Raw genomic sequence first — 18,207 nt, 5'->3', positions numbered from 1 at the left:
CACGATTATCTTCATGAATGAGCGAAACGAAGGGAATGGCTTGGATGGATGATGAAGAAGACAATGCATGAACATGATTGACACATTCGTTGTTTCCTAATAATAGCATACACGTCATGATGAAGAGTAGCAATCGGAGAAGAAGAAATTGAATCCCCAATCGTTGGTTTTGAGGTGAGGACATGTCGAGTGGAGTGGTGGACATCAATAGGTGTGAATGTTTTTTTGTCTTTTTTGCGAGATGGAGCACACAAGGATCACTTGTTTAAATAAGAAGATTTGGTAATTGCGATTCGGTCCAAATTGAGGAGGAGGGAGTGAACAGTCTCACACAAAGAAACAATGAAAAACACTCTGACAAAAGTATTTCGATGCTTTGAATTTCAATGACAATCATCAATGACATCTCTCTACACGCGGTCATCATCATCATGATTAGTCTCATTTCTTCATCAGCCCAGAGTAGGTGAATGATCAATGCAAGTCCACCAATGACATCCATCTTAATCTTCGATCATTCATATAGGAAGAGATCTGGAGAAGACAACCATGAAAGTTACTTACGAGTCCAAATGAATTGTCCGATATTACCAAGAGAGCAAAGTATAAGACCTTCATTTTTTTGATCATCATTTAATGAACATTTACAGCTCATTTCATTCAAAATGTCTCACTTTTTTACCCTCATAAATGAACATTAACGGATTTGGAAATAGATGATAAACATATTCCATTTGTGATGAATTCATTTTTTTTGCTAAAATGGTCCCAAAACTGAGTTGCGCTTGATACCTACCACCATTTATAAATATCTAAAAGTGCCTTCTTGCTTTTCAGATCGAAAAAAAAAGAAAAAAAAAGAAATATCAAAAAAAATGTTACCTGCCGTGTTCAGGAGTTTCTCTACAAGTACGTTGTCAAGACAACTCTATTGTAATAAACTAGGCAGTAAGAAGAAATTTTAAAAAATTTGCAGTGTGATGGAGTCGATGCAAATCTTATTTGTTCACATCCAATCTAGATGTATACGCGAAATGTGACATATGCGACAGAATAAATAACCCGTTCTATCAACCAATTTATTTTACAACAAATTTCTTTCTTAAAAAAAATGTTACCTGCCGTTATTCCTTCTTCGGAATTAAAAGCCAAAAAACGAAAGGAAACACATGCAACTTTTTCTTCTTCTTTATCAGCGGCGACGACAACTACGACGACGACTACGACGACTATTATTGGCAACGGTCATGAGGATCCCATTTGGGGAAACATCTCTTTCATCACATTGGAATGTTATCATGTACCGTCGAGTCATGTGGTCCAAGACGCTTGCAACAAGAAAGCGGAACGTAGTAATCGAGAAGAAATCATGATTTCCAATCCGTCCTCTTCCGGTTATCGATTTGAGATGAAGACTCGAGTGCCAAAAAAGACACAAAACTTTAAACAAATCATCAAACAACTGCGGATTTATTGGGTTGTTGGAACTGAGGACTTTTATCCAGGAATAACATTTGGAACTGAATTATTCTTTCCAAACAATAGAGATGAATTTATACAAATTATTAAAACACATGTGGACGATTGGACAACGAGTGATCGAGTGAAAAAATATCATGTAAAAGTGAATGGAAAGAATTTTATATTACAAGGATTAGACAAGGTATTTAAAGCGAATAAGAGCTATCCATTACATGAAATGTTGGATCACACCTCGAAGAACCATGTGGAATCGTTTAAAGGGAGAGATTTGTACAAAATGTATCTTGATTATGATGATCTTTCAATTTTGAAAGTTGATCTCATTCAATCAAATGTACTTAAAACAAATGTACAATTTCTTGAGGAGGATGGTGACACTGACAGTGAACTTTCCATAGACCGTCCATCTAAAGAAAAAAAAGAAATGACTACAAAAAAGAAAAAACTATCAACGTCAATTACAAAACTCATTGCCTCTTCAGAATGTGAGGACGAATCGTTCATTCAATTAGTGGCTTCACTTGTGAAATATGAAAATGTTCCAAAAGACGGCATTGGAAAATACGGCACCAAGATTGAATTGTTAATTGGCCAAGAACTACCACGGGCAGCAGAAATTATTGAAAACTCTACTTGTGTTGACTATGAATTTCTCAAATTGGCAATTGAATTAAGAATGAACGATCTGGTGCCATTACATCAATTCTATAGCTACGTTGCTAAATGCTTTATTCCTTCTCAATATGAAGACAATCGAAATTTATGGTATTCATGTGATTCAAATCTGAAAATGACGTGGTAAATATGCTGGATCGAAAAGGACAAACGAAAAACTGCATCGATTTATGTAAGAAGACTGAATGCCATTGACATCGTTAAGAAAAGAGTGGGACGACGCTTTGCATCAAACTAAATTTGAGAAATCCACAATGACCAAGTGCAGTCAGAATTACTCTAAAGGTTGTTGTTGAGCAAAAAGTAACATGCTTCAAATGAGAGAAAATTGTGTACTTTATTTTCAGAGAAATTTTGGAATTCTTCATTTAGGAAATAATGCAACGCCATTAATGACAAACTTTTTGAGACCTTGAAACTCATGATGAAAAAAGAAAAGAAAAACCGACCCTTTGTTAGTGATTGTTTGGAAATTCTTGGACTGACATGAGGAAGAAATAATAGATTATTTAAAGCCACTCGAGCAATATTATTATTCAAAGATCCCTATTCGAAATTATAACCAGATTCAACCACCTCGACTATTTGAAAGTGCAGGTCACAAAAAGAAAATGATGTTTGGCTCTCCGACCAATCAAAAGCATTCTCGGAGAAAAAAATCCAGCAATAGCACAGAAGTTTACAAAACATCATTTTCCTTGCACCTTCGCTTGATCAAGCCAATTCCCAGAGGGACTGGTAATCTCTAGTGAAAAGATCTAGCCATGTTTTGGGTGAAGGCTTTCGAAAAGGTACAAGCGAGCAAGAAAATGAACTACTTGAATCATGCCAGAGATTTTATGTCATGCAACATGACCGTCCCAGCCTCAACACCTTGTAGCCATCATTGGGTGCAAAATCAATGCAAAGTCATTGTCACCAAATAATTCACCAGTCTCGCTTGATGATCTGGGCACAAATTATTTGAAGTTTTTCAATTTTGATTTGAAAAAAATTCCTCTCCATCATCGGCCCACTTTTTCCTCTTCATCATCATCATCACTAAAACAACAAGATGCGTATTGAAACATGTTCAGTGTCGGGTGCTCCAGTATACCCAGGACACGGTATCACCTTTGTGAGAAACGACGGCAAAGTATTTAAATTCTCTTCCAAGAAGGCTAGAAGACTCTTTGAAAGACGAGTAAATCCTAACCGACTGCGATGGACCAAAGCCTACCGAAGAAAGAACGGAAAGGAATTATCAGTGGATAGTACATTTGAATTTGAAAAGAAGAGAAATGTTCCAGTCAAATACGACAGAGAATTGTATGCCAAGACGATCCATGCCATCAAGAGAGTCTCCGAAGTGCAAGAACAACGACAACGTTCCTACTATTTCAAGAGAATGGTTCCTTCTCTCAAGGTTAGAAAGATGCAAGTGGCTAGAGAGTTGAAGACGAATATTGATTTAATTTATGCTCCTGTTTCTGCTAAACGATTTGCTGAGATGCAAGAACTCAAGGCTAACCAAGATGTTATGATGGAGAATGAAATGAAATTGCAGAACACATACTCCTCTAAATCTAAGAAGAAGCATCAACAAGACGACGATGATGTTGAAATTGAGGATAACGAATAAATTTAGGATCACATGAGACAGGCATGGACCGATGAATTTAGCTACTCTCAAGAACCTTCATCAAACGTCTGCTACCAGCCGATGAATCGTTGAATGTGAACTGTTTCACATCTAGAGATTATCAGCCTCTTATTGATATGTTCTACATGTTGCAATCTCTTAGATTTAATAAAGAAATGGTTGGCACATTTCATGACAAATTTTCACATAATCCTCATAGAGACTTTTGTTGAGAGCAGCGGAAGAGGGAGTGGCCACCTTCAAATCATCAAAATACTGACCTGATTGGTGTTCCACTTGTTTCGAAAATGCCAAATGAATTGTGTTTTGTGATCCTTGTTTGGTATTTTTGAAAAACAAGTATTCAATCAGTAAGAAACCTTTGGAAAGAATAAAAGGTAAAGATCCAGCAAATTGTGTTGAGAAGGCGCTTTGAATAGCACCAGGATGACAGCAATTAATGGTGACCTTACTTTTTGGATTTTTCTTAATTTTCTCCTCATGAAAATAATAAGTTTGATAAATATTGCACAACTTGGTCAATCCATATTGCTTGTTCACTTCAAAGGTTGAAAGGAAATTTTGGAGAAAATTTCGTGTCCTTGGCTCTTTCACATATTGAGCCAACGAATATGAAGGTCGGTTGGTGGTTGATGTGATATCACTTTTCGACTTTTCAGCTGATGACACAATGAAATCACTCTCGCTCACAAAATGATGAGCATTTGACGCCACATTCACAACTCGAGCCCCATTCACATTACTCTCCAAATTATGCCACAATAATTCTGTCAACAAGTGATGTCCAAGAACATTTCTCTGAAACATATTTTCCACATGAGACTCTCTAAAAGTAATTTCGGTCAATAAACTTCCAGCATTATTGATCAAAACATCCAAGACATGACCACTTTTCAAAAATTCATCAGCACATTTCTTAACGCTTTCCATTTCATCAAGATTTAACTTTAAGAAATGTAATTCTCCTTTTAAATCATTCAAGTGATTATTCTCAATCATTTCTTTCATGACTCGTCGAGTTTTTTCTTCATTCCGACAAGCCATAAATACTCTCATTCCATGTCTATAAAATTCTTCAGCACAAAATCTTCCAATCCCATCGGAACATCCTGTAATGAGAACATTTATTTTGTTATTGTTGTTATTGTTAGGATGGATGAATAATTCGGAAAGAGCATTTGTGGTGGGACCATTGATCACATAGATCCGTAATAGATAATAAAAAATTAAAATAAAAAAAAGGATGAGAAAAAGACTGGCAATCCAAAGATGACTCATTTTTTCTTTTCCTTTTTCGAAAAGTTTAATCGAATGAGAAGAATTTTAAATCATAAATAGTATTTAATAATATTTTAATTGTAAATTTAATTTTTTACAATATTGATGGATGGTGTGAACATCCATTCTGATCGTCAACCTTTCAAAAAGCGTTTTTCTCTATCTCTTCTCGAACAGTCTTTTTATTTCCAAACTTATCCAAAGGTTTCTTTATTGTAGAAACAAATTCCAAAAGTTTTTTCAAAAAAAACAACAAAACGTCCGGCAATCATTCGGATACAACACACAAACACTGCCACCACCACAATTAATCACATTCGTCTTGTTGATTCTCTTCATCAAATTATCAATTTTTCAAATTATTTACAAAATGCTCACTCAACGGAATGCAACAAATATTTCAACCAATAACTTGTCATCATCTCTGAATACAAAATTGAGTAATGACGGTCATGGTGAGGATGAGGAGAATGGAATTGATCTTTCGGAGCGTGATGCTCACAGAGAGACTTGTTTTGACAGTAAAGAACCAATCATGCCAAATGTCAATTTGGGTGGCACTTCGTATTTTCAACGATTTAAACTTGTGGCGAGAAGAGTGTTGGCAAATTATGGATGTCTAAAGCCAGATTCAAGCAAAACTGAATCTACGGGTTTAATCTTCCGAGATTCAAACTTTCCATTTTGTAAAATACTTTGTGTGACAATTCTTGGTGTTTTTATTGCCTTTACCATTTTTGGCTATTTGACATTTGTTGTGACAAGAAATTGGCTCATCAATTCTGCTCCTGATTTTCTTGTCACACAACTCGTTCGAAAGGGAATTTTAAAACATTTGTTACATCAAGTCATTGATCGAGTCTATTTATATGATCTCGAAAAGAATGAACCAAAAATGTTTTTAGGAATGGATACTTCACACGACGGAGAATTCACAGCACTCGTTCGTCACATGCTCAACAATGAAGATTTTTATAATTATGAAACTTTTACTACTAGTAGTGGGAAGAATGAAATTCGTCACACGGTGGTCGATATTGGAGCTCATGATTGTCTCAGTGGTTCTAATTCATTTAATTTCATCAAAATGGGATTTGATGCAATTTTAGTGGAACCTTTTCCAAATAATATGAAATTATGTAAATATAATTTAGAGAGAGCCAGAAAATCATTTGCTGGAGACAAGGGAGCTGTGAGAATGAAACAGAGAATAGAATTTGTCGAAGCTGCAATTACTTCACAAGATGGAATGGCTGTGTTAGGAAATCGAGATGAAAGTGACGCTTGGGGAATGCAATTCTTTGTCGAGAATAAGAAATCATCATTGAATCTTCCCTCTTCTCAACCACAAGATGAGAAATTATTGAAAGATTCCAATGATGGAAAGAGAGAGGGTGGTATTCTAGTCAAGACCATGACATTTTCAACCTTTGCAGCTCAATGTAATCTTCCAAAGAAATTCACATTATTATCCATCGATGCAGAAGGTCAAGATGTCAACATTTTATTGGAAATGATGAAAAGTGGTTATCGACCCTTGTATTTAATTTATGAACGTTTACATGGAACTGGTTTGAAAGTAGAAGGAATGGCCAAACATGGTTATAAATTGGTGGCAGAGAGAGGATGGAACCAAATTTATGTCTATCGAGGAGTTGGTGGTGGTGGTGGTGTTGATGGAAAGTAAAGTTTTTATGGTGAATGAGAATTGTTGGATTGTTGATATGAACATGTTCTGTTCTCATCGGCAATAGTTGTCTCATATTGAGGCAATCCTTGAGAGCGTGTTGCATGATGTAACACTGCATTCACAAATGTACATTTGGAAGGAACTGAAATACAACAAATTTTAAAGAAGAGGTTTTTACGTAAAAAAAAGATGACATCCTGCGAGACTCAGTGTGTCACTACTACTGCTTCCGCGACCGCATTCCATGACCACCACAATATGATCAGTTGTTGAAATCTTCTTCCAATCGGTTTTCATTGACGAAACCAAACTCGCAAGATCATCCATCAATGAACCCATCAACCTCATTGACAGCTCAACAACAACAACAACCACTCAAGATTTCACTCACTGGAGCGTTTGGTGTTGGAAAGACTCTTTGGATCTCACGCATGGTCCAACAACAAGTAGGTTTTCCAGCCAATCTGAATCCCTATTGGAAGGTTGGTTGTGAACGATTATGGATCAAGATGCTTGCTCAACAGGAACAATATTGATCATATTCCTCATCGGAAGCACTTGCTGTTCAATTATGGGACACGGATGGTGAAGAACGATTCTCCAGAAAGAATCTTGCTCTTCGGAACTACCCTGCATCGTATCTCATTAACTTGTGTTTCGATATGAACGATCGAAAAACATTACATTGGCTAAAAGAAGAATACGAAACGATTCAAAAGATGGCAAAGAGTGAACACTTAGGCATGTGTGGCTGAGCAGAAAGCTCCCACATTGGTATTGGTTGGATTTAATCGATGCTCCCTCTGCTGGGATGGGAAGACGTGACAATGCGGAGAGAAAAATCTCTTCCGAAGAAAGTGAGGAATTTTCTAAGAAGTTTAAGGCACCCTTTGTGGAAGTGTGTTCGCCCAGGTTTTCTCATGTGAATGCCATGTTGATCTATGTGGCATTGAGAATTTACATGAGTGAATATAGAAACCTCTAGGTGTTCAATCTCGAATGAAACATGATGGAAAATGGTGATTCATCCTTATAAGGGGTTTCACTCGAACAACAAAACATGACAGAAAATCATGATCATCCTTAAATAAATGTAATTACTAATCAACTATTAGAGGACAAGATGTTATTTTCTTTTCTTAGAAGCAGGTTTCTTGGAAGTTGGTTCTTTTCGTTTTTGAGAGGAACTGTTGCCTTGTTTTTTCTTTGTTACAGTAGTTTCATCTTGATCTTCCTCTTTCTGTGAAGGATGATCCTCATTCTGATCATTACTCTCTTCTTCTTGTTCATTCGAATCATTATCTTTGAAATTCTCTCTCTCTTCAATTCCCTTCTCAAAAATACTCAACACTTTCTTTGCACTCAAATCCTTATCCTTAATTTCCAACATGACATCAAAATCAATCCATTGATCCTTGTTTGGATCTTTACATTTCATTAAGCGTTGGCAAATGATTTTCCGAAAGTGTTGAACCTTAATGGAGCTTCGATGTTTTCCTACACGGGAGTTTGGCTCTTGATCCGAGTAGTCAATCATGGGAGGACCATCTCGTTCTGCCTTCCATGTGGCTGCAGCCTTTAGGAAAGCCTTTTCCAAACTCTCTCCACTGGTATTCAAACATTCATGATGCAAGGTATCCAAAAGAATGGGAATCCCACATTGTTCATGGACCCATAGAACATCTTCCAAACTATAGATATGATCATCATTCTCCAAAACCAAACGAGCCTTGATGGAAGTGCTCAAACGAGTGTTGTAACGATCCACAAAACGTTGCATACTCTTTCTCTTATCATCGTAACGACCTCCGAGATGAATTTGAAATTTGTGAGTCGTGTCGAGTTGCATGGCATCCATCAGATCGGCATGATATTGTAATTCTTGTAAGGATTTTTCAAAGATTTCTTCATCGGGAGAATTGAGCAAGACAAATTGATCGGGATGCATACTGATGCGCATTCCATAGGTTTTCACGAGTTGTCCAATTTCAGCCAACTCGTTTTTGAAATGTTCTCTCCAATTGAAGGATTCAGTAAATTGGGGGTCTCGTACCTTGGAATGTGAGGCGAAAGGAACAAATTCACTTCCAATTCGAAAGAATAGCAATCGATGTTCAGAATTGAATTTCAGTATTTGTTTCAAATGTTTGAGGTTGTGCTCCAGTTTTTGTTTGATTTTTTCGGGAGTGACGGATTTGAGTCGAGTCGTGTTGGAGGTGGTGAGATTGAGCGTTTTGCACAAACAGGGGTATCCAATTCTCATGATGACGATTTGAATGAGAGATTTGAATGAGAGTCACACAGTTCTTTTTTTCAAGGGTTGCGGTATCCATTCAAAAGAGAGGTGTTGCAAAATTTAAAGCTCTCTGAACTTGAGGTTGGTTATTTAATACTTGAAGTCCGAAACGAACCCAAGTAGAATTCAACAAAACAATGTCCAGCTCATTCAATCAATTGAAAATATCCAACGCTGACCAAAGAAAACGCATGTGTACTGGTCGTGTGGTAGTTGTTGGCACAGCAGATTCAACCTGGGATGCATACTAAATGTTTATTATTATTCTGTTAAGCTGCAATCACTGAGGAGCCACCAGAACCCCACTCTTGAACGATTGAAGTAAGATCCATGAAATACACAGCACCAGTGTTTCCTACACCGTTCAAGGTCTTTCCTGGTGCACCAATAAAGAGAGTATAAGCATTCAAAGATAAGGCCACTGCATAACCAAAATCATCATGAGCTTCAGCGTTGCTAGCCACCAATTTGGCTTTTTCTGTCCAACCATTGGAATCAGGATTTGTGAAAACGTAGACGGCTCCTGCGTAGGTTTTTGTTCCGTCTTCGCTGGTCTTTCGATAGGCTCCCACTACAATGGTGTCGTTCATACTTGAATACGAGACAGAACTTCCAAAGTAGTCGAACTCGGCAGGATCAGACGCTGTAAGCTTTGCTTTTTCTTCGTACATTCCAGACACCTGATTCTTCTCATAAACATAGACTTGGCCAGCATTGGTGGCACCATTCACATTCTTGTACATGACTCCAACAATGATGAGTCTGGCATCTGCAGAGATGGTTACAGTTCGTCCATATTGATCCCATGAGGCTGCGTCGGAGGCTTTTAGTACTTGCAAGAGTGTCCACTGAGAGTTGGATCTTGTATACACAAATACAGCCCCAGCATTGTTGAGAAGAGGTGCTGATGGATCAGTAGAGTTTACATCCATAAATCTGACACCGTCGTAAGACACTCCTTGTGCACCTACCACTAACGTATTGCCGTCGTGTGACAAGGCAACAGTCCATCCAAAGTAGTCATAGTCTTTGGCATCACTCAACATGATTTTGGCTTGTTGAGGCCATGAGGTTCCTGACCTTGTGTAAATGTAGACTGCCCCTGACTCGGTTGCCTTAGTGGTAGGGTGTGTCGTGGCAACAGCTCCTACTGCAACAGTATTCGCGTCACCAGAGATGGCAGTCGCAAACCCAAAGTAATCTTCTGCTTGGGCATCGCTGGCTTGTAACTGTGCCTGTTGATCGAATCTTAGGTTGAGAGCACTGCGATAAAACACATATGCCGAGCCGGCATTGGTCTTCCCTAATACCGTGTTCGAGTCGGCTCCAGCCACAAGGTAACGAGTGTCATAGGACATTCCCAACGATTGCCCGAATTCATCTTGTGCACTGTTATCGCTGCTGCTGGGTCTCCAGTCTATTTTGTAGGTGTTCAAATTCTTGTCGTAAATAAATACATTTCCAGCATAGGATGCTCGTCCATAGGCTGATGCTGCCAGTACGTAACCATCTTGATTACACGCTAATGAATATCCGAGCTGATCGGGTGAGGCTTTCAAATTTTCTTCATCGACAAAGGTAGAAACCGTTATTGTTCTGGTTTGTGCCAAACTAGAGCCTACACTCATAGCAAGGAGGAGTATTGATATCACCGCTAAATTCATTAAATATATATGGATGATCGTCTTGGAAGATGTGATGGATGGTTGATTGGTTTGGTTCTTTAGGCTCAAATGCCTCAATAACGCCCAAGATGAGGATGGTCGGTAAGCCCGAGGTGAGGGTGATGGCATTTTTAAGGATAAGTTTGCGCTTATGGATTTGAAATTGTGTTCGGGCTGGCCAGTATACAGTAATTTCAGTGAAATTGCAGCTTGTATCATTATGTTTACTTCATGGGATCCTTTTCATGGGCCTTGGTGATGGCATCTTGATATTCCTCCTCAGAAATGTATGGCTTAATGAGATCAATTTTACCAATTCTTGCCAAACCTCTTCTCAATAATTTGGCCAATCTGGGATTTCTCTTAATTACATCGGCATAGACCAAATGAGCATTGGAGGAATCACAAAAGTTTTGAGTGACTACAGAACATGTATAATGATATCATTATGTAGCAATTAATGATAGTTTTTTAGAATAATGGAATGAAATTTGGGTAAATTAATTGTAAGAATCATTACGATGAACATGAAATTCTACACATTTGAGTCGATGCATTGACTTACCTGCCATGGTATCATCCAAATTCAATACCATATGCCACCATCCACTTGGAACAAAGATGAGGTCTCCTGGATATTGGACACACTCCCAAGGTCTTCTACCTTGATTGATTGCAGTATAGTACTCGTCGGTAAGCCACTCTAAAGGTTCAGAGCATGGCACGTAACTTGGAATGGGTTTGTTAGAGTCCTTAATTTCAAATTCGTCGTCATAAATCTTGCCAATCTTGCCTTCATGGAGTAACTGTGTTTTGATTTGTTTCTCGAACATTAATCTCTCTTTGATGATTTCCTGCTCTTCGTGTTTCATTTCTTCGATGGCTTCTTCCAAATCTTCGCTTACATGATTTAATGGATAAAAGAGCCATCTTTTTCTTCCACAAATTAATGCATTCCATGCTGAGGTCAAATATGGATCCATGTGAAATTGAGTTCTATCATGCATGTATTCATTCATTCATTCATTCAAAACGTAACACAATATTTGGAAACAAGGACAGATTAAAGGAAAAAAAGGGTGGTAACATTTGGCATGAACAGGCAACGAAATTCGAGAACGATTTGTTTCACAATGAGCGAGCAACATGTTACACCTTCATGAATAATAATCATACATATAACTACGTACCCACTTCTTGCAGGACCAATTACAATCCATCTGAAGAGTGGTCGATCCTCTTCATCGAGGCATTGTTCAAAGAAATCCTCTTTGAAAAATTGAGGAACTTCATATTCCTCAATAAGTCTCTTGTCACGTTCTCCAAACTTGGAGTCAAAAATATAAATTGGATTTTCATCCTTATTGTTATGCATGTAATGATAGTAATTTCTAAATTTGATCTTAATATTTCCCTGTCTTCTTTCATTGTCATATTTGCTGAGATCCTTTCCATCCTTCTTGTCTTGTAAATATTGCTGATAAAGTTCAGAATAATGAGGATACAAGTGTGACACTGCTTGATCGGTCTTGAATTCTACTTCTCCATACTTTTCCAAGAAATTATCAAACTTCCAATTTTCCATTGCCTTCCATGAATTGAGAGCTCCAGTTATGATGACTGGTACTTGATATTTGGCATATCGTTCTACAAATTCTTCGTAGGTAATACTATCGGCTGCAATTCTTTGAATGTGTGAAAAGGGAATTTCAAATTGGTTCATGTCATAACCACTTTTAGACCATCGTGTATAAAGAGTGGACGTATATCCCGTGTAAGGACATGGTGTGTTTGGTCGATGTTTTGCATACCATGTGTGAATGTAGGTATATTTCCAACAAAACTGATACCAAAAGTTGCCTTCAAATTCATTTAACACAAAGAGTCTCCACAACTTGTCATCTTCACTCAACACAAGAAATGTTTTTGAGACAAGTGCTAGTTGACAAATTTCAGCCTTGCTCAAATATGGAATCATCAATTCAATAATACCAATGTCGGGAATGACTGACAAGACACCTAATCCCTTCTCTCTTATAATTGGTTTTAAATGATTGGCCTGTTGATCGTTGACCGGTGTGGATGACGTCGAAGCAGAGGATGTTGATTCCATGTTTTCTTCTTCAATTTGTTTTCGGATTTATAAAGAGACAAAGATAAGAAATTCAAGTCGGACTAAATATATTCAACAACAATGCGATCTAATATATATATTACAAAAGAAAACTGCACAATACAATCAATCGAGAGAAAGATCAAAATAGAGTAGCGGCCAATCGGATGTGATGAGGATGGGCGAATTGGTGATTTTTTTCTTGCTTTCAGTGTGCCATCGTCATCTCTTCTTCCTTTCACAACGATCGATGACAGAAAAGGCCTCTCTCCCAAAAAGTTCATATTTTTGTTTCTGCCTTTTCTGTCATCGATCGTTGTGGCCAAGAAATCTCAACCCAATGCTCGAAGGATATTCACAAAAGTTCGTTTATGGATCATTAGGGGTGATCACTGGTACTGCCACTACTATTACTGCTACTACCACTACGACTGAGGTTGTGGTTCAACAACAAGGCTTGTAAAAGCTTGGGTTTGTGAATGTTCTCAAATCGATGACGAGCTTGCTTGATCAAATTCATGTCTTTCACTCGAGGAAGAGTCAAGAAGGAGGTTTGACCATCCAAATGCAAGGTATTCAAAGCAGTGATGAGAGGCCATTCCTTGATTTCCTTTCCATCATCATTTTGTATCATGCTGCTGCTTTTAATGTTAGGATCATGTTTCAAATCCAAACCATTATTGGGATTCACTGAAAAACGAGGATAATTTGAACTCGTAATGGCCACTCGAATTCGATGTCTCTCATGAAAGATGTAAGCGGTGGGCCACAACTCAATTTCCAACTCGTAGATTTCATTTGGAGTCATCAAGTGCTTCTCCGAACCTCCATGTCTCCATCGCATTCTCTGTATGGAATCACTCAACAACATGGATCTTCCATCAGGTTCTGGATACACATCCGAGAGGCGAACCACAAAATCCGTATCGGTACAATTCGAAGAGACCCTTAATGAAAGTTTCATACTCCCGACCAACATGGTTTCTCGTGTGAAGGGTTCCGAAGTGAAAATGATATTATCGGGACGATTCTCATTCGTTCTCTGATCGTAGGGACCACAGGTTGGAACGAAAAGATTATTACCACCAATGGTTGGAGTGGGATTTCTTGGATCGTACACAAAGGTGAGATTGGTCAGAGGTGATGAAGTGAATGGATGTGGAGAAAGAGTTCGAGAGGAGGTCAAATACAATCGTAAGGGTTCAGTCTCTGGGAAATCGGGAAGAGTGACATAGTAATTTCCGTTTGCATACGAAGAGGGTTCACTATTGGGACCCATCATGTAGAGAGTGATCTTATCAATGAAGGGAAGTGAGGAATATTTGAAGAGATAGGGACACAAGAGTTCTGGATGTAGCAAGAGTTCTTGTTCTGGATAGGAAATTTCTGATTTTTGACAATGACCAGTGGGAACAATGATGAGATAGGTGTCATGAGGTCGATATTGTCTGTACATTTCTTTTAAGAGTGTGGTGTTAGAAATTCATTACCATGTTGTCAACATTTATATGAAGAGCATTTAATAAAATCATTTAAACAGCATTATAAAGCATATAAAAAATTTAAAAGGGCAGGAAAGCAGAATTTTGTTAAAGAGACCGTTCTCGAGTTGCTCTAGTCTTGAATAACTGTACTTACTAAATGCATTCAATGTTCCATCTAAAAACAAATCATTCCATCCAGCTATGTGAAGTGATGGAAACGTGACATTCTCTCCGCTTCATCTCCAAATTCATTAAAATTCAATTCATCATAACCATACATCATCCACAAGAATTATCATACGAAAATATTTGAATGAGTTCTTTTTTCAGTTTGGTTCTGATGGACATTGTTATACTCACCTTCGTAAAGTATTACTCTCCCAAAATTCACTCATCCCTTCATGCTCAATAATAATGGGCAAACTTTGTGGTTGATGCGCTAATCGCTCTAACCACACCGAAAGGTCCTGTTGACGAAAAGCACCATTTTGATAGATAAATTTATGAACATTGGCTGTTCCTACGACCAAACATTGTCCCGCCAAATATGGAGATTTCACACGAGGCAGAAAATAGGAACTGATGGCATCTGCACTCGCTCCATAACTGAATACTTTGCCTGTTAATTGATTAGGCATTGTTTTCATTAAGAATTCAATGGTTTGATGAGAATCAATTGTTTCTGTTCTCCAAATGGAATAATTTCCACTCGATTGATGGCAACCTCGATTATCTTGACCTGCAAAGGCAAACTGTGCATTATTGAACACTTTCTCTTCGAGTGTAAGTGAGTCTGTTCCGTATGGTGTCTTTTCCAGAACTAGATCAAATTTTGTCTTTTCTGAAAGATTCGGGAATGTTACAAGAGTGAAAAGATTGGCCGGAGGAGAGTGGACTGGAATGGAAAAGTTGAACTGTGTTTGATATGATGATTGCTTTTCAACATGGTGGTGTTGAGAATGATGGATCGTGGTTGTGGTGGAAAGTGTTGTCTGTTTCTGAAATTGCAATTCAAGACCAACGATTGAACTGGAACCCAATAACATGATAAAAAGAAGAAGCAATAGGAACAGCAATGTTTGGCTAGCATCCACCGATGGCTTGCATCTTTCTGTGATGCATGGAGGAATGAGCCATTTTGTTGTTGGATGTGAAATTTCAGAAGAGGATGACACCACGCACGACCACCAACAACAATGGAATGGAAACATTTTTTTTTTTTTTTTATCACTGTCCATTCGTTTATTTGTTCGAAAATTCAAACGTTATTCATGGCTGTGTGTGCAATTAGTACAGTTAAAGGTGGTTCATGTCATCAAAGTTAGTGTAATTATTGTTGTAAATTTCAATTATTGTTTGTCATCAAGGTTAGTGTAAATTTCAAATATTGTTGTAAATTTCAATTATTATTCATGGTCGTGGGTATTTCATGTATAGTTTAAACTTGTTCAAATCAATGAAATTGGGATTAAAATCGTATTGTTGTTCAAATTCATTCCAGGTGAGTTTCAATTCTTCCATGAAAAAATGATTTCGTTTCATCCACATTTTAGTAATAGATCGATAAGCTTCCTTAGTAAATACTTTGTCCCATTTCTTACCCAATCCAACTTTAGCACCTGTTAGGCTATGGATATCTTGTTTAGTCTTGATGAGGTACAATAGTCGTTTGGAGAACTTCTCGTTATTCTTTGCATATATTGAGATATTATATAAATTTCTAAACATTTCTTTTCTTATATCACTATAGTATTTACATTCGAAAATAATGTGTTGCATTGTCTCTCTACTACAGCAAGGACATAGCAAGTTCGTCTTGGATATCTTGTTTAAATTTTCCAAAGTCTTCATCACGTTCACTCTAATTTTAAATATTAGATTTAAGGTTCTGAAACCGATTCCTATTGAGGGGTAAATGTTGGTGAACTTTCTGTTCTTGGGAGGAAGGTTCTTTGGCGTATATGTTCTTTTGTGGAAGCGTTGAAATAGAAGTTTGTACATTGTTTGTCTAGTGTTTTGAGTGTATAATACATTGTTGATAATAATATACCAATTATTGGATGGAATATTAGTAAGAATATTGTTACAATCAGCACCTTTCTTAGCAGCCCTATCTGCTGATTCATTTATGCGGCTATAGATATCTTGTTTACCTGTATGACTATTAACATGCATAATTTTGATCTGATCCTTCACTTTTAAATAATTACGAATTTCTTCAACATAAGGATCTCTAGATTTTCTGAATTGGAAAAGTTGGTCATAAATACTTTTCGCATCTATGACTATTGTTCTAGGAGTGTTGTTATCTAGCAATCTAACAACTGTGTGGAGCGCTTGAACTTCACTGTTGTAGGAAGTTCCTTGTCCTAAGGTGTGACTTGAGATGGAAACATTCTGATCAGTTACAATACCGTATCCAGCAATATTATTGTTACACGATCCGTCAGTACCAATTAGTGTAGCTTTGTTCAAGAGGTTTGACATGGATGTGTTGTTACCAACATATTTGTAGTATTTGCTTTCGTCTTTGATTTTTCCAAAATCCATGCTATTGAGAATGTTGCGAATTTGGGTGACATGATTGGAATGTTTGATGTCATTATGTAATTTCACTTGTAAATTTTTAGGGTCAGGAACCCACATACTTAATCTGTTCCAATCTTTATAGAGCAGGAATTGTCTTAAACCTTTAGGGAATTTTCCATAAGGGATGAGAGTTTTTTCATGCCATTGGTCACTCGAATGCCACAATCTAATATTGGAAGATTTGTTCATGAAAATTATTCTCTTGAGATATTGAGGAATCCATGGGTCTGGTTTATACCAAGTAGGGATTGGATCATTGAGGATGTCAAAACCATGCTCCTGTTTGATTCGTTCACAAAGGAATCTTGTAGAAGATCCAAGACAAATATCATATTGTTCAAGGAACTTTCTGACTTTACACATTAGGTCCGAGTAACTCATTTCTTGAACAGAAATTAATCCAAGTCCACCTTTGTCTTGATGAGTATAAAACCACTCGAGAGCTAATTTTCTCTTGGTTCTTAATCTTTCACATATAAAGTTGCGAAAGAATTTATCAATTTGTTTCTCTAGATGGTCATTAGCAAGAGGAATTAGGTGGTACAGTGCATACGGAACAATGTCTGTGTTGATAATTTTGACAATGTTCTGTATTGGAAAATTCCAGCCAATAGAGTTAGTTCTTCTTTTAACTTCTTCAATAATTGAAGTAGTGTATTTCTTTTGTTCCTCAGTATTATTGGTAATATTATTACCAAGTATAATAATAGAATCATTACTTTTGATCGTACTTCCAGATAATGTCTTGATACTACATTCCTTATCAGAGAAGAGGTTAGTTTTGGAATGGTCTAATTCCATGTGATAGCCATGAAGATAGGTTTCAATGTCATGCAAAGAATTTTCAATTTCAGGTAGTTCGTTGGAAAATGAGTTCAAATCATCAATCCATGCGCCTGTACTAATGTTCCAATAATTTGCAACACTAGCACCATTATATGTTATTTCTAAAAATTGTAAGAGAGGCTCAAGCGCAATTTTGAATGCAAGGGGAGAGAAGGTGTCGCCTTGTTTCAATCCATCTTTCACATTGAAACATTCAGATTTACCATTAGGTATAACAAACTTTGTCGTAGATTCACCTAATATTTCCAGAATTCCATCAGCAGTAATTTCATCAATCCCTAAGAATAGCAGTCCATCACGAAGCATAATTCTCGGTAATGAGTCATAAGCTTTTTGATGTCAACAGCCAAACCATAAAAAGGTTTCTTGTCCTTTTTGCCCAAGCAATCATATTGTAAATTGAAAGGACTCTGTGAATAGTTTCTCTGCCGTCTTCACCACCAAATTG

General features: G+C 37.3%; 9 protein-coding genes across 9 annotated transcripts; 3 read left to right on the top strand and 6 right to left on the bottom strand.

Annotated features, from left to right (window-relative positions):
• Positions 1 to 1,111: 1,111 nt before the first annotated feature.
• FDP41_003759 (uncharacterized protein) lies at positions 1,112 to 2,284 on the top strand (the record flags this gene model as incomplete). The annotated part of the gene is made up of 1 exon (XM_044707098.1): positions 1,112 to 2,284. One exon carries the CDS (start codon positions 1,112 to 1,114, stop codon positions 2,282 to 2,284), a length of 1,173 nt encoding a protein of 390 aa, XP_044561819.1.
• A 927-nt stretch (positions 2,285 to 3,211) lies between these two features.
• Positions 3,212 to 3,778, top strand: FDP41_003758 (uncharacterized protein; the record flags this gene model as incomplete). Its single annotated transcript, XM_044707097.1, has 1 exon — positions 3,212 to 3,778. One exon carries the CDS (start codon positions 3,212 to 3,214, stop codon positions 3,776 to 3,778), a length of 567 nt encoding a protein of 188 aa, XP_044561818.1.
• A 165-nt stretch (positions 3,779 to 3,943) lies between these two features.
• FDP41_003757 (uncharacterized protein) lies at positions 3,944 to 5,077 on the bottom strand (the record flags this gene model as incomplete). The annotated part of the gene is made up of 1 exon (XM_044707096.1): positions 3,944 to 5,077. The coding sequence occupies one exon, from the start codon at positions 5,075 to 5,077 to the stop codon at positions 3,944 to 3,946; it is 1,134 nt and encodes a 377-aa protein (XP_044561817.1).
• A 370-nt stretch (positions 5,078 to 5,447) lies between these two features.
• On the top strand, positions 5,448 to 6,764 carry FDP41_003756 (uncharacterized protein; the record flags this gene model as incomplete). The annotated part of the gene is made up of 1 exon (XM_044707095.1): positions 5,448 to 6,764. One exon carries the CDS (start codon positions 5,448 to 5,450, stop codon positions 6,762 to 6,764), a length of 1,317 nt encoding a protein of 438 aa, XP_044561816.1.
• A 1,129-nt stretch (positions 6,765 to 7,893) lies between these two features.
• On the bottom strand, positions 7,894 to 9,030 carry FDP41_003755 (uncharacterized protein; the record flags this gene model as incomplete). Its single annotated transcript, XM_044707094.1, has 1 exon — positions 7,894 to 9,030. The coding sequence occupies one exon, from the start codon at positions 9,028 to 9,030 to the stop codon at positions 7,894 to 7,896; it is 1,137 nt and encodes a 378-aa protein (XP_044561815.1).
• A 302-nt stretch (positions 9,031 to 9,332) lies between these two features.
• FDP41_003754 (uncharacterized protein) lies at positions 9,333 to 10,856 on the bottom strand (the record flags this gene model as incomplete). Its single annotated transcript, XM_044707093.1, has 1 exon — positions 9,333 to 10,856. The coding sequence occupies one exon, from the start codon at positions 10,854 to 10,856 to the stop codon at positions 9,333 to 9,335; it is 1,524 nt and encodes a 507-aa protein (XP_044561814.1).
• A 95-nt stretch (positions 10,857 to 10,951) lies between these two features.
• On the bottom strand, positions 10,952 to 12,840 carry FDP41_003753 (uncharacterized protein; the record flags this gene model as incomplete). Its single annotated transcript, XM_044707092.1, has 3 exons — positions 10,952 to 11,148; positions 11,293 to 11,723; positions 11,918 to 12,840. The coding sequence occupies 3 exons, from the start codon at positions 12,838 to 12,840 to the stop codon at positions 10,952 to 10,954; spliced, it is 1,551 nt and encodes a 516-aa protein (XP_044561813.1).
• A 379-nt stretch (positions 12,841 to 13,219) lies between these two features.
• On the bottom strand, positions 13,220 to 15,535 carry FDP41_003752 (uncharacterized protein; the record flags this gene model as incomplete). The annotated part of the gene is made up of 3 exons (XM_044707091.1): positions 13,220 to 14,298; positions 14,479 to 14,558; positions 14,685 to 15,535. The coding sequence occupies 3 exons, from the start codon at positions 15,533 to 15,535 to the stop codon at positions 13,220 to 13,222; spliced, it is 2,010 nt and encodes a 669-aa protein (XP_044561812.1).
• Positions 15,536 to 15,734: 199 nt separating this feature from the next.
• FDP41_003751 (uncharacterized protein) lies at positions 15,735 to 18,065 on the bottom strand (the record flags this gene model as incomplete). Its single annotated transcript, XM_044707090.1, has 1 exon — positions 15,735 to 18,065. The coding sequence occupies one exon, from the start codon at positions 18,063 to 18,065 to the stop codon at positions 15,735 to 15,737; it is 2,331 nt and encodes a 776-aa protein (XP_044561811.1).
• Between the last annotated feature and the right edge of the window lie 142 nt (positions 18,066 to 18,207).

The sequence above is a fragment of the Naegleria fowleri genome (assembly GCF_008403515.1).
Source record: "Naegleria fowleri strain ATCC 30894 chromosome Unknown tig35, whole genome shotgun sequence".
NCBI lineage: Eukaryota > Heterolobosea > Eutetramitea > Acrasida > Naegleriidae > Naegleria > Naegleria fowleri.
Note: the sequence above shows the minus strand (reverse complement) of the source record. Positions and strands in the feature narration are given on the sequence as shown.